Consider the following 13,209-nt stretch of genomic DNA (forward strand, 5'->3'; position numbering starts at 1 on the left):
ATCTTCACTTGAAAAAAAGGAAAATTTTAACGTACAGCTCACACACATTGAAGATTAGATTGTTGTATTACGCGAGTGTATTTTGATATTATGAAAATTATCTTAAGTCAAATATTAGATTAAAACCTATAATCTCTCCATCAAGTCATCATCATTCACACATTTTGTTGTATCAATGCGATACCAAGGTATTTTATTCATTTCGAACATAATTACTCAGAGTTGTGCGTGATGTACACATGGGATGTTGTATACAATAACCGAAGCACATGGTTCATAATATTTATAATCAATTCGTTTATTGTTCGTTAATTTCTGAATGAAACCGAAAAAATCACAAAAATTCAATTCATTCAATTGATGGCGTTTAGAATAACAAAAATGAAAAAATAATAAAAAAAAAATAAAAAATTTAAACTGAGGGCACAATCAAATTGAAAACAATTTTTAAGCTAAATATTTTAACTGAAAAATATATCAGCAATATATCTACACAAACCAAAAATAAAAAGTTTCATTGAATATATATAGACAGAGGAGGTCTAAGCACTGCGCCAGTTCAGCAAGTACTGAAAAGTTAAATTTTTTATGGATATATGAATGACATAAATTATTGTTGTGAATGGTGTTGTTGTAATTGTTGTTATTGTTGTAGAATAAAAATGAATAAATGTGCGGTTATATCTATACATAAAAGAAAATCATAAGCGTGTTATATTGAACGTGTACCAGTAAGTATCTCGCTATTTAATTGTGTGTGCAGTAATATTAAGTATAGTGTTGAGCTCTGTATGTTGTTGTACACAGTGAACCGACTTTAAATGTGTCCACATGCATTGCGTGCGCGACTCTGGTTTAAAAATGTTATTGGGAGTGTGCTGAGATGTTGATAAAAAAAGTTTAATAATTTTAAGTTTTTCAGGTTATGTATGACCATATAAAAATGGGTTTCTCACGGATTCGTAGTCAATGAGAGTGAGGGTAATGTCATTATAGAACGTTATGTAAGTCAAGAATAAAGAGATATATAAACAAACAAAACAAAAAACGAGTTTTCTACAGACATTTTCGAAAAATTAAAAGTGGATAAACGATCAATGAAATAAGTACACGCTGAAACTATCCACTACTACATTAAACACGAACGTAATGAGATAATTTCTTTTAGTATAGTCAATCATTTTCGAGTTATATGCATTGTTGAGTGATGGGTATAACATAATATTCCCAATATTATAGAATTTTGAAGGTCTGCACACTATCAAAACAATAATCGAAAAAGGTTTTGTTTTGTCGAAATTTCCCATTTGCGGTTTCAGTCAGTCAGTAAATGCTTTCGTATCTGAAACCTGTTTTCAACAATATTGGCACCCTAATTAACCTTTTTGTCCATGAACGCGTTGCCCAATAATATTTTTTTAAACTCAAAAAAGAATTTGTTTTGTTCAGTATCTAAAATCACATTAAATTTGGTGAGAGAATGCAATAAGTATTGTAAGATTATTGGTCAATTTTATAGACCTCGTATAGAGCCGAGCGGTTCAAAGAATCAGAAAAGTAAAACCGTAGGAAAGTGCTTGATGAACTCTAATGACGCGTGTTCGAAAAACCATTTCTTCTTTACCAAAATTTTACAATATAGACTCGATGTAATGTATTAGTACAGTACTTAACATCAATGAGATGATAGAAATGGTACTTTTTGTGTAGAGTTTACGGATCGACTCATCCGCCGCCGTCAAGTTAAATCGACTTTAGTACATCGCTTACCAATTGGGACAAATAATGGAATGGTACGTCTTGTGTGAAGTTTACCAATCTGAGGCGAAGCCTATGTAAAATGAGTTATTTTACTAAAAAAACTTTAAGAAAAGTTTCGTCTTGTAAAGTAAACCTCACTTTACATAAGCTGTACGAACGAGGTTTCAAATTTTTATTTTGACGAGTGGGAATACAGCACGGGTCGCGTCACAACGTCCCCACTCGTCAAAATAAAAATTTGGAACCTAGGACGTAATGTACTATTCCCGGTAGCTTAGTGAGTAAAACAACTGACGTAATTGTTCGCAAATTTGTATTCTGACTTGTGTCGTTACATACCTCTTCTAGAGTATTTCAGAAATCACCTGCTATAGACAAAAATGACAAAAATAGGCACTTTTATTTGGTTAACTAGGTTTTTTATAGTAAAATAGATGTTAAAACAAATGAAGTAATAGATTTTCAATCTCGACGAATACTTTGACCAAAAGATGTAACAGATTTAATGATTATATCACGATGCGCTTCGTTTCGAAAGACAGATGATGCGGTCGATACTTATTAGATCAGATCTACCATTAAGAACGTTCCCAAAATTTTCCCAAATTGTGCTCGTTTAAAGATGTAAGCCCGATTTTATAGACACACGCGATAAAAAAATCAAAGATAGGAAATCATAGTGTAAGACCTGGTAGATCTTGGTCTTCAAATAAACTTTTCAGGCGTGGCGCCTACCGTTAAAATGTTATTGGTCTTAATTGTCATTAATACCAATTTTTTAATGCTTCACAGATTAAGGACAAGCCGTTAAGATAACCACACTTACGTATGAAAAAAACAAGCATGTGTACGTACATCCATATCCAAAGTTGTAAAGTCATTTCAATAATTTCATTCATGTCGAATTATGTAATTTTCGCTGATAATTATTTGTGAAAAAAGATGATATTGTTCAATGATGACAATAGTCAAACTACCAGCATTAATATTCCCTTCATGAATAGAAATTAATTACGACAAACAGCATTGTATCGAGTTACTATTTTCCATATTAAAAAGGCGATTGATTGATGAATGAATGAATAAATAAATGAATGATAGAGCTGCATCGCACAAGTACATCCACCATTGTTGCAGTCTTTTCGATCGGAAGATGTGGGCAAAGCAATGTAAATGAACATTAAAAAAATCCTAATCTTCTAAACACAATATTTCGATTAGATTTGACAAAATAAATACAAAATAAAATGTTAAATGATGCTAACATGGATAATATATGTTATACACATTACAATCCCCACATTATACTACACATTTTACAGCAAGACACAGACATATTATTCACACTTAAATCCACATTATCGCAAAGGATAAATATAAATCTGATAAAAGAGCATTTTCTATGAATTAAAAAAAAATAAAAATTTCAAGATATGTTCTTTCAGACAGCAGTGTTTCCACTCCAGGTTAATCTTATTTTAAAGAATTAAATTGCTAATCCTCACATTTTGTTTCAATTTTTGTTTCTAATGCAACTTGGCGCCTAAATTTGATTTCAAGATATTTTGATTGTTTTAAATTTAACGGACTTTACATTCTATTTATATTAAAAATCGAAAATATCTATTCGCTTCCACATAGGACACTATCCTTTGAGCTATAATATAAGCAATTCATTAAAATGAGATGGTCCTACGAAAATGTGTTGATCAATGTTATAATTATGTGAAACGAGTTAATCGTACATTTAGTGTCTTGTGTATGCTTGTGGCAATGCAAATGATTTTATCTTCAACATTATATAATTAAGTAAGTCAAGGTAGCCTACCATTGTAACTGGAACAATATTTATGCTTTCTTGAATCTAATGTTTAGAATGTGATTTTTTTACTTCTCTTAAATGGTGTTTGTCTCGTTCTGTGCACTGGCTGATTAGTAATTACATTTGAGCAATGCATAAATAATCGCATCACTCGCAGACGTTGTACAGACAGTGTGCTGTATATATGTATGTAGATATGCATAATGCGAGAAATGATACGATTTGTACAATTATATACATTTCGGTGTCAATTTAAATGGGTGACAAATCGAATTACTTTTTGATCGATTGGGTGTGGATATTTATTTTTGGAATGTTACAAGGACGTACATGACCCTTATCACAAAAAAAAAGTGAAAAATAAAAATTTGATATTTTATGCATGATTTGGGGTACTCGAAAGTGTTCTTGTCGTGTGTTCTTGTCATTCGAATTGCGATAATGTTGAATGATTTTAAGGTCTGCAATGTCTGCAATCTAAAGTGACACGGGCAAATAATGATATTTCATTTCTTAATATGAAAAAATGTAAGACAAAGCGAACATTCGATGACACCACTTGAGGTGGTAATGACTAGACACGATTTGAAATAGGACAAGCACGTAATGATGTAACAGCTTCGACTGACTCTCGACGCAGCTGGTGGTCATTGTTTACGTCAAAGAATCACTGGAAACTCTACAGATTTGAGATATGTTCATAGAAAACATTCTAATGGTGTTTGCAATACCACGCAAACATGAGAAATTTCCAACTGACGATATAATGTGTTTCTATAATGGACATTCAAAGAATTTATAATTGGAATATTAAATATTGACCTGAAAAACTTTTGAGAGTTATCGAAAGCTTATCATCTCTTGAGATACTAGCACAAATGTTGAAAATAGTTGAAAGCTTGTTTGTCGCGGCTTTCGAGAAATCGACCTTTATTTTGATAAGATTTTTCCACGATGACGATGTAATTTATCGAAAAATTTAATTGTTCCAAAAAATCTATGTTCGTTCTAGTTTAGTCTATGCTATGTTCGATTTAATTGATAAATGAAGTATAGAAGGAAGCTTGTAGCCATCTAAGCCAAATAATATTAGTATTAGTATTAGTACTTGAAACAACATTTCAAACAAATCTTAATTTAATGATGATATGGCGATAGGGCGACACCCATGACCTTTGTGAATAGTGAACCACTTCTGAAACCGGACCAAAAGCTGAACATAATAAATCAATACGTCTTCCCAACGTTAACCTATCCATTGCAAGCAGCACCAACAAACAAAATCCCACAATAGACACCATGATCCGTCGCACGGTCAAAGAAATAATCGGTCTTCCTATGCGTACCAACGACAATCAGTTCTACGCCCCAAGACGGTTTCGAGGCCTAGGATTAATGAAAGCATCGTGTGAAGTCCACCTTCAACACTTCGCCATTGCTAAGCGTCTCTCAACAGTTGACGATCAATTATTCCAAAGTATTGCGAACTGCACCGAGGAAATGGAATTTTGTACGAACGCATTGAACGTCGTCGGTAACAGTACGAAAACATTGCGAATGGCGCTGCGACAAAAGTGCTTTGATGATTGGTGTAATCTCAAATACCAGGGCATTGGAGTCACCCACTTCCAAGCCTACGTCAAAGGTAATGATTTTGTCTGCAACAAAAATTCACTGTCTTCATCCGAGTGGACTGCCGCCATCAAGTTGAACAGTACTATGCGAATCTGAATGGAGTTCCTGGAGCTGAAAGCGCTTCCAGCCTCTGTCGCAAATGCAACAGAGAGAACGAAACACGTGACCGGAAGTTGGTCTTCAAACAACCAGCAAATTACATCCAGACATCACAAAGCGAAACATCAACTTTCCGAGCTGCTGCGGCCGAAAGGATATGACTGCTTTGAAGAAGTATACGCAATTGACACTGAAGGCCGATCCAGATTCAGTGATATCATTGTCATAGACAGCAAATCGAGGAACGCATTCATAATCGATCCAACAGTACGATATGAGACCAGTGACAATGAAAAATATGGCACAAGTCTCGGAAAGCTCAAATGGTCAGTTCGTGGGCTTTGGTTTGGGTCGCGCGGAACGGTGGGGAAAAGTGTTATAGATTTCTTCAGAGAATTTAACTTAGATATTTCAAAGCTTAATTAAATTACGGAAGACATTTTGGTCGATACGATCCGGATTATTAAGAACCACATATATGGTACCTAGTCATTAATAATTTAACGTTCAATTTTGACTTAGCTTTCCGCTGTAAATATTTTGTAATTTATTATTGATGGATATGCTGTGTGGACGGGCAACCTTCTCTAAGAGGGCAGCACACTTTGTTTTTTAAATAAAGATTTTTCTTCTACACAACGCCATAAATATTCAAGCTATAAAAAGACTTTAAGCTTTATCATTCGTTCCTTTAAGTTATGCTAACAGGTTTTAAAAAAGCACAGCACTGGTGCTAGTAGCAGTGCTGTAAAAAGTAAATAAAATAGGAAATTCTCACAAGCGAACATTCAAAGTTACTTTTTTCCTCCAGAAGTGAATTTTTGATATGTACGAGGTGTAATTAACAGCTTTTCTCAACGAAACAAAAACTTCAATTTGTTACACCATTTTCCAAAACAAAAGTGACAGTTTGGGGAAGAAAAAGTGTGTCCAAACCAGAGTGCCGAATTTTCTATTTAGACATTTTCTATGCCTGTTTATCAGACGAAGAACTGTACATATGAAACGTCCTTGTTTTGAACTTTTTATTTTACTAAGAGTGGTGTTTGCAGCTCGAAGGTGAGGGATGCAACCACACAAGGCAAAATACAAAGTTCCAAACACCTAGGTAAGTTATTTTACTCACTAAGCCCCTGGGAAATGAGTTTTAACGCTTATGTCAATGAAGTAACGACATATTTCCCGGGGTGACTAGAAAAGTATGAAATTTTTCGTGTAAATATAATACTGAGTTCGAGCGAGAAGCCTATGTCCATAATTTCACCTTACTTAAAGACATGTTGATGCAAAAATTTAGAATATCCGCGCGTTTTTTTTTCGAAAAACGGGTATATTATAACCAATTGTATCTCTCAAGTACCATCAATTGGATTGACGACAAGTGCCACAGATTACCACAGTCCATTTACAACTTTCTTAATATAGCTAATATATCATTACGGCTAATCAATTACATTTTTTTTATGTCGTATTGATTACGCCGTATACGCGTCTATGTGTAGAAATTTTTTTTATAGCTAAGTGAACAACGCAACTGGAAACTAAGACAAACGTTAATTGCTTAAAACGATAGCGTGATTAAAATCAACTTCACAACATGTTTTGTGGTTAATCAATTTCGAACGCCGCGCAACATCTGTTATGTTTTTTTTTGACTCGGAAAGAATTAGTAAAATATGAATTTCGATCTACTAAAGATAATAATTCTTGCGATTGTCGGTATACAAACAAGTATAGGGAACTGGCCTGCTTTTCAAAAACTAATATTCAAAAGACGTGCTCAAGCAGTTCTTACGCAAAAAGATTTCAATTAATTGGACTAGACATTCAAGGAAATATTACTCTGCAAATCGTTCATGATTAACCTCTGCTCTGGTTTAATTGAAATACAAGAGGGAAGATATTTTCCTCTCAATACAACCATTAGTTGCCGCCTACAGCTGTAAGTGTGTTTGACCTAACACTTATGTGTAACAAAAGCAAACACATTCAATGGTTAGAAACAAAACCCTTTTGAACTTTACTTCACCTGCATCCAGAAAATCATGATGGTAACGAGAGCAGAGGAAATTGTGTGCAAATTCATTGTTGTACAATGTACATAAGATAAGAGGTAAATTAATGCTGAATACAACGAGAATTTACTGTATAGTACAAAGACCTATTTTAACTGACTATCAAACTTTGGTGATTGATTTTTATTTGTGAGGCATGTTCGAATTATGCTTCTTATCCAAGTTGGGCGCACTGATTAGTATCGATGTAATTTTTCATTATCTTTCAGTGCATCACTGTTGAATCGACAATTTCACCGAGCCGAGTCGGCATTTTTATAGCCTCAACGCTACGGCACGCCTATATTTGTAGAAAATTACAGGCAGGAGCGGTTCATTTTCGAAACGTCAAATACTTTACTCTGTCGTGATGATAGATAAGAAGTTCTTCACTGCAACTTCGGAAGCATTTGTTGTTAAAAACGTTTAGTTTAGGTGACTCGCTATGCTCTGGCCACAAACAGCACCATCGAAATGCAATTTCCAACCTTGGTTCTCTCGTTGAACAATAGCTATTTGTTTACTGATGTGAGAAAATAACAAATTTCAGTAAGAGCGAAGCGAGGGCCATAATTTCGCTCGAGTTTTTGCTGTTTTTCTCCGCGAAACGAAACATCGTTTCGCCATACCATTTTCGAAAACATAAACAAAGTGACAGTTCGATTGAGAAAAGTTCTATTTTCTCACCATGGGAGAGAAAGTGTTGCACTTTACTCACTAGAAATGTTAGTCGACCAGTCGTCGAGATAACGCAATTTACAGAAGATAACACACACCGTCAACGAGCTTTTCGTCTAACTGACATTACCAACGAACAATGTGTAACACAAATAGTCATTATCGGTACTAAATCCAAGACGCAACCTAATGATCGATTCAATCAGATGTCATTATTGTGGACAACAACCTGATGAAGCGAATTGTTTGTGTTGCGGTTGAGTTTCAAACCCACAACTGGCAATTCAATATGAAGTCTCGACTTACATACTGCGCTATTGAGTTGATCATACCCTCTTAAGGGGAGAAAATGAGGCAGAATACAACGCGCACATAAAAATAACTATTTCTGTGCAGCATCTGTTATCGAGAACAACGAGAAAATGAGCAAAGTGCCCCTATTATTGTTGACTTTTATAACAATGTATGTTACAGTCAATGAAGTACAAGAATTCAAATCGTCAAATTAAGTATTAGAATCGATAATTATACTGGTGATACGCTTGCATCATGTGATAGGTAAATTGATAAGCAAGCTCACAAAGACTTTTGAATATCGTATATGAACCAGTTTTCCTACGATCTTCTATAAGTTACTTAAAAGCTGTAACGACCGTAGAAAAACCAAGGGTCTTCTCTTTGAGCTTAACTCGCAATAATGAATATCTGGATTCTTCTCGTTACAGTCATAGACAGCTGACATTACTTTCTTATACATAGGACTTACCTCCGACGTGCTTGTTGCCACTGAACTGATACTCGGAGACATGGCCGATTCTGGGCTAGCATTTATTCCACATCCGTATCGATTCTGGAAGAATGTCGACATTCCGGAACTGCCATTATTCGCACTTTCCAAACTGCGATTCGAATGTTGAGTCTGGTTATGATGGTAACCACTACTACCGGCGCTTGACTGTTGCATCGATTGCATAGAATGCGATTTGGGTTTTGAGCTCGGATGTGATTGCATTTGCATTTTTGCTCCATATGGTGGTGGTGGCATATTTGGGCGCATATGACTACCGCCGACATACGATGCATTATCTGACGGGGTGTTGGAATTGGAGCCTAATGTCTATAATTTCAGATAGCTGATTAGTTTTCGAAATTGCTGTATTGAATGAATCGTCAATCTTACATAATCCATTTGGTCTTTGCCGCAGTTTTGTGATCCATTTTCCCATTCATTCTGTTGGAATGACTCACTCAGGTATTGTCGAACTTGGGTCTTTTGTTTTTGTATAACATGATAACGTGTAGGATTCTCCAGAACAGTACGAACCTACAATTTAATATGCAATGCATTCAGAGTTCTTTCTCTTTCAAACTTATTCGACAGGCAATACTTACTTGTAACACTTGTGGAGGCACATCAACACCGATACTCTGCAACGGTACTTTTAACACATTTGACGATTGTGGATTGCTCTGATTTTTCAGCTTTTTTTCCGTTTCACGACGTTCCAAGTCTTGTCTTTCCAATTCTTGCAATTGCTCTCTTTGTAATTGCTGTTTCAATTGCGTTCGAGAGGTAGGTGTGGCCGTTTTGAATGATGGCCTACAATCAATCGTAAATAGTTGGTAAATAATTGATAAAATAGTTAGGAAAAGTGATGACATTGTTGATTTCTTAATCAATTATTAAAGGGATCAGACAAAAAAACTTCATCAAAAAGTATGCAGCTTGCTTAACAAACAAAAAATGTGTAGACCAAATGATCTAAGAAAACTATCATCGTGATCGACTAATTTCATTCCTTTCGGATAAAAGGAAATACAATTTTATAAGTTTTCTAAATATGAGAAGTATAATTTGTACAAAAGTGCAATGACTCTAGCAGAATAGTGAATAGAGCAGAATAACTCTAGCACAGTACGTAACTCGGACGAGAAATGAGAAGTCACGTATTCGCGTGGCTACTGACCTCGGATTCGCCTCGGAGCAACAAACTTCACGCAAAAGCTCGACTTCTCAACTATTCCGTCCTTGTGACGTAAAAATCTATTCTTTATAAGATTTTGCATCTGAATCTGAACCGGGACTGGGCTACTGTGAATCGCAATTAATCTAATTTTAATTGTTGCTGCTTAATTATGACGCGGCACAGTTCTACAGTGCTGTGCTATATGGAATATGGAATAATTTATGGTGAAAAAGAAAGCCATTTCATTATCTTATTCTGCAATTTGAAAAATCGTAAGACAGGCCAAAGCACTGACAGTGCGTTGGACAGGCATAATTAGTTTGTAGATTGATTCTCTAACCGCCGAATAATTGAGCATAGCTTGCTCATTGTTTGAAAGAATCTAAATCGAAATAACGAATCATATCAATGGATTGTGTTTAGATTTTCATATAAAAAAGAACCTAGGAGTATTTCAGGTCTTTCAGGAAGTATTGACAGGAGCCATGCTTTTTTCGTGTAAGTTAAAACACACAACAAATTCACGTGTACATGAATCAAAATTTGGAGTTCCATGAGTTACGCACGTATCTCGGATCGGGATTCTCGATACCGATATATTCATTAAAACTATTACTTCTTTCTTTTAAAGAATTTGATCCAAAATCTATGGCTTCACTAGTTTGAATATGTATTTCGTTCTATAAGTGAACATTACGCAGAACTCATTGCTTAGATTTGTCGTCATTGTTGTCAACAGATGAATAGCCTACACGTGAAATCCAACCGATTTTGCTTCAATGTAAATTAAAACTACTATAAGAGCATATCTGCGGAACGAATACTTTACATAAATTAATGATATGGAACCGATATTTATAATTGGAGTGCACCAGGCTGTAAATAGCATACTACCCGGGACTAAATTGAGTCAATTTAATTGACACAAATATTGGAATTTACATCTCATAGTGGAAAACTTTTTCCTAATTTATGCAAAAATAAGTGTTACATTAGGCACAGTGGTTCTGCCTTGTACAAATTGGTCCAAAAATTACGATCATTTGTTGAATCGTAGATTCAATTTAGCCCCACAAGTAAGTGTTAAATCACATAAAAACTGATTTTTTCTGATACTGTGCAATTATTGACTTCCGTTGAAATATCATCTTTATCATTTTCGAAGCCATGGCACAATATCTACAACTTTCACCCGGGTGCAAATAAAATATTTAAAAATATTTGCGCCCGCGCGTGCAAGCAACATCTGCCATTATTAATCTTTTGTGAACCTAACACAGTGATTTTTCTCCATCAAACGTTAACTTCATCTGTATGTGTGAACTTTTCACCGTTTAAGATTTTAACTAATCGTGCCATTGTCACAACCGACAAATTAATATTAAAAACCCTATGCCACTTGCCACACGGTATACATGGTGTCTAATTCCTAAAATCAACCTACTTTAGCATTGAGTTCTTTCCAATGTACACATTCCGTAATTAGCAGCTTTTTTTCGTCGACCAACGACCAACCCAATACTGACATCTCTTCCAATAAATTGTTATTAATTTGAAAGACACTGCCTCATGTATAGTTAAAGAGATTGATTTGGGTATATCTAATTGGACAGATATTGCCATCGTTAACATCTTATTCTGAATGAGTAAGCAATGTGCGCACTAATACTAATCGTAATCTGTGAGTCAACTTATCTGATATTTTTAGAGTTTAAAAAAACCGCGTTTCAACGACATGATTGATCGGTCTGTTTCGCAATGTTTAATTTTTGACTTTATGTCTACGAATGTTATCAATTTGCATTTGAATATACATTTTTAACGAATCATCTGCGATTAAGAAAGAGACAAAATTTCCATCTATCTATTCGAACCGCGTTAGTGGGTCAAAGTTAACTTGTAATCACAAGAAGCTGATACAACTTACCCTCCCGTCAACGGTGGTAATCGTGAAAAATTCCTATCATCAACATCCCCAAAGGTTGGTGTTCCACCCAGATCGACAATACTCGGATCCATTTCCAGTATCATCTTCAAATCTTCATCAATTCCAACCGTTACCTTGATACTTTTCATCGAATTAACATCCGAATCAGACATTTCATTCGATAATTTGCTTCGATCATTTGACGGATTTTGATTAATTACGCCTTGAGCCTGATTACAACCATAATCCGATGGTTGATTGATAGCATAATTGGCATTATATTCGTTAGCCATAAACGGTTCGGAAGCATTCAGTCCATTCAAATTGACATGGGATGAAGATGAAGCGTACGGCTGATACTTTTTGTCCAATTCAGAACGATTATTGTCTAGCACTTTCTGTTGTTGTGGATTATATTCGAAAGGATTATTGTTGTAGAAATCGATCGAGTCACTTTGTATGTTATGATTAGTCAACGATTTTGTCTCGTTTGGAGGCAAATGAAAAATTTGTTGCACTCGCTTAACTAAATCATCGTATATTGTTTTCGAAGCCATATTTTAGTTGATAAACTAATCTCGTTCATAGAACTCAATACAGCGTCAAGTTATAATGCGAGATCATCTTCATAAATCTTTCGAAGAAAACATGAAACTAAGAAATTGATTGTCAAGATCAAGCATCGTTCATCACACAACACTTTGTACGATAAAAAAAAAGCACCACGCAGATATATACAGAAAAAGAGCAGAGAAGTTCAAGAGCGAATCGGTTTGTTCAAGTTATGTAATATCGATAGCGTATAAACGTTTCTGAAATTGCTTTCAATAGCATTAGTTCACATGTGGACCCGATCTCGAGAACAGAACCGTCGGTACTAAACAGACACATTTTCAACTAATGTAAGCATATTTGAAAATAAACATTTATTTTAAAAACAACAAATTTACGCATTTCAAGATGCAAATAGTCGTACAGGGTGTTCATTTTTTCGGTTCATATTGTAAACGACTGTTCTGTGACTTAAGTACCGATCACACAATTCTTGGTTCAATGAACCGCTAAAGATCGTTCCTTCAATTGGCACACCATCAACTTATTGATCAATTTTTACGAATTACCCTGTTCATTACTGACTTAGTATTTCTTGTCTTAGCCGAATGTATAGCTTTGCTATAAACAAAAAAAAACCCGAATATTATTATTGTGGATTGCTAGCGATTGCGCGGGAGATAAATCGGAAAAGTTTTTTTTTGCCAATCGAAT

At 34.9% G+C, this 13,209-nt stretch overlaps 1 protein-coding gene across 4 annotated transcripts in view; it reads right to left on the reverse strand.

Moving 5' to 3' along the window:
* Positions 1-13,209, reverse strand: part of LOC119080273 (transcription factor EC) — a 45,747-nt gene that overhangs the window by 26,261 nt on the left and 6,277 nt on the right. For 2 of the 4 annotated variants that reach the window (XM_037188539.1, XM_037188537.1), the window contains 3 exons: positions 9,442-9,649; positions 9,230-9,373; positions 8,816-9,166 (listed from right to left, as the gene is read on the reverse strand). In XM_037188539.1, coding sequence (XP_037044434.1) covers positions 8,816-9,166; positions 9,230-9,373; positions 9,442-9,649 — 703 coding nt within the window. Of the gene's footprint in view, positions 1-8,815; positions 9,167-9,229; positions 9,374-9,441; positions 9,650-11,943; positions 12,820-13,209 lie in introns of those variants that run through there. The other 2 variants (XM_037188535.1, XM_037188536.1) reach the window with 2 other exon arrangements.

This window comes from Bradysia coprophila, unplaced genomic scaffold, assembly GCF_014529535.1.
Source record: "Bradysia coprophila strain Holo2 unplaced genomic scaffold, BU_Bcop_v1 contig_350, whole genome shotgun sequence".
Lineage (NCBI taxonomy): Eukaryota > Metazoa > Arthropoda > Insecta > Diptera > Sciaridae > Bradysia > Bradysia coprophila.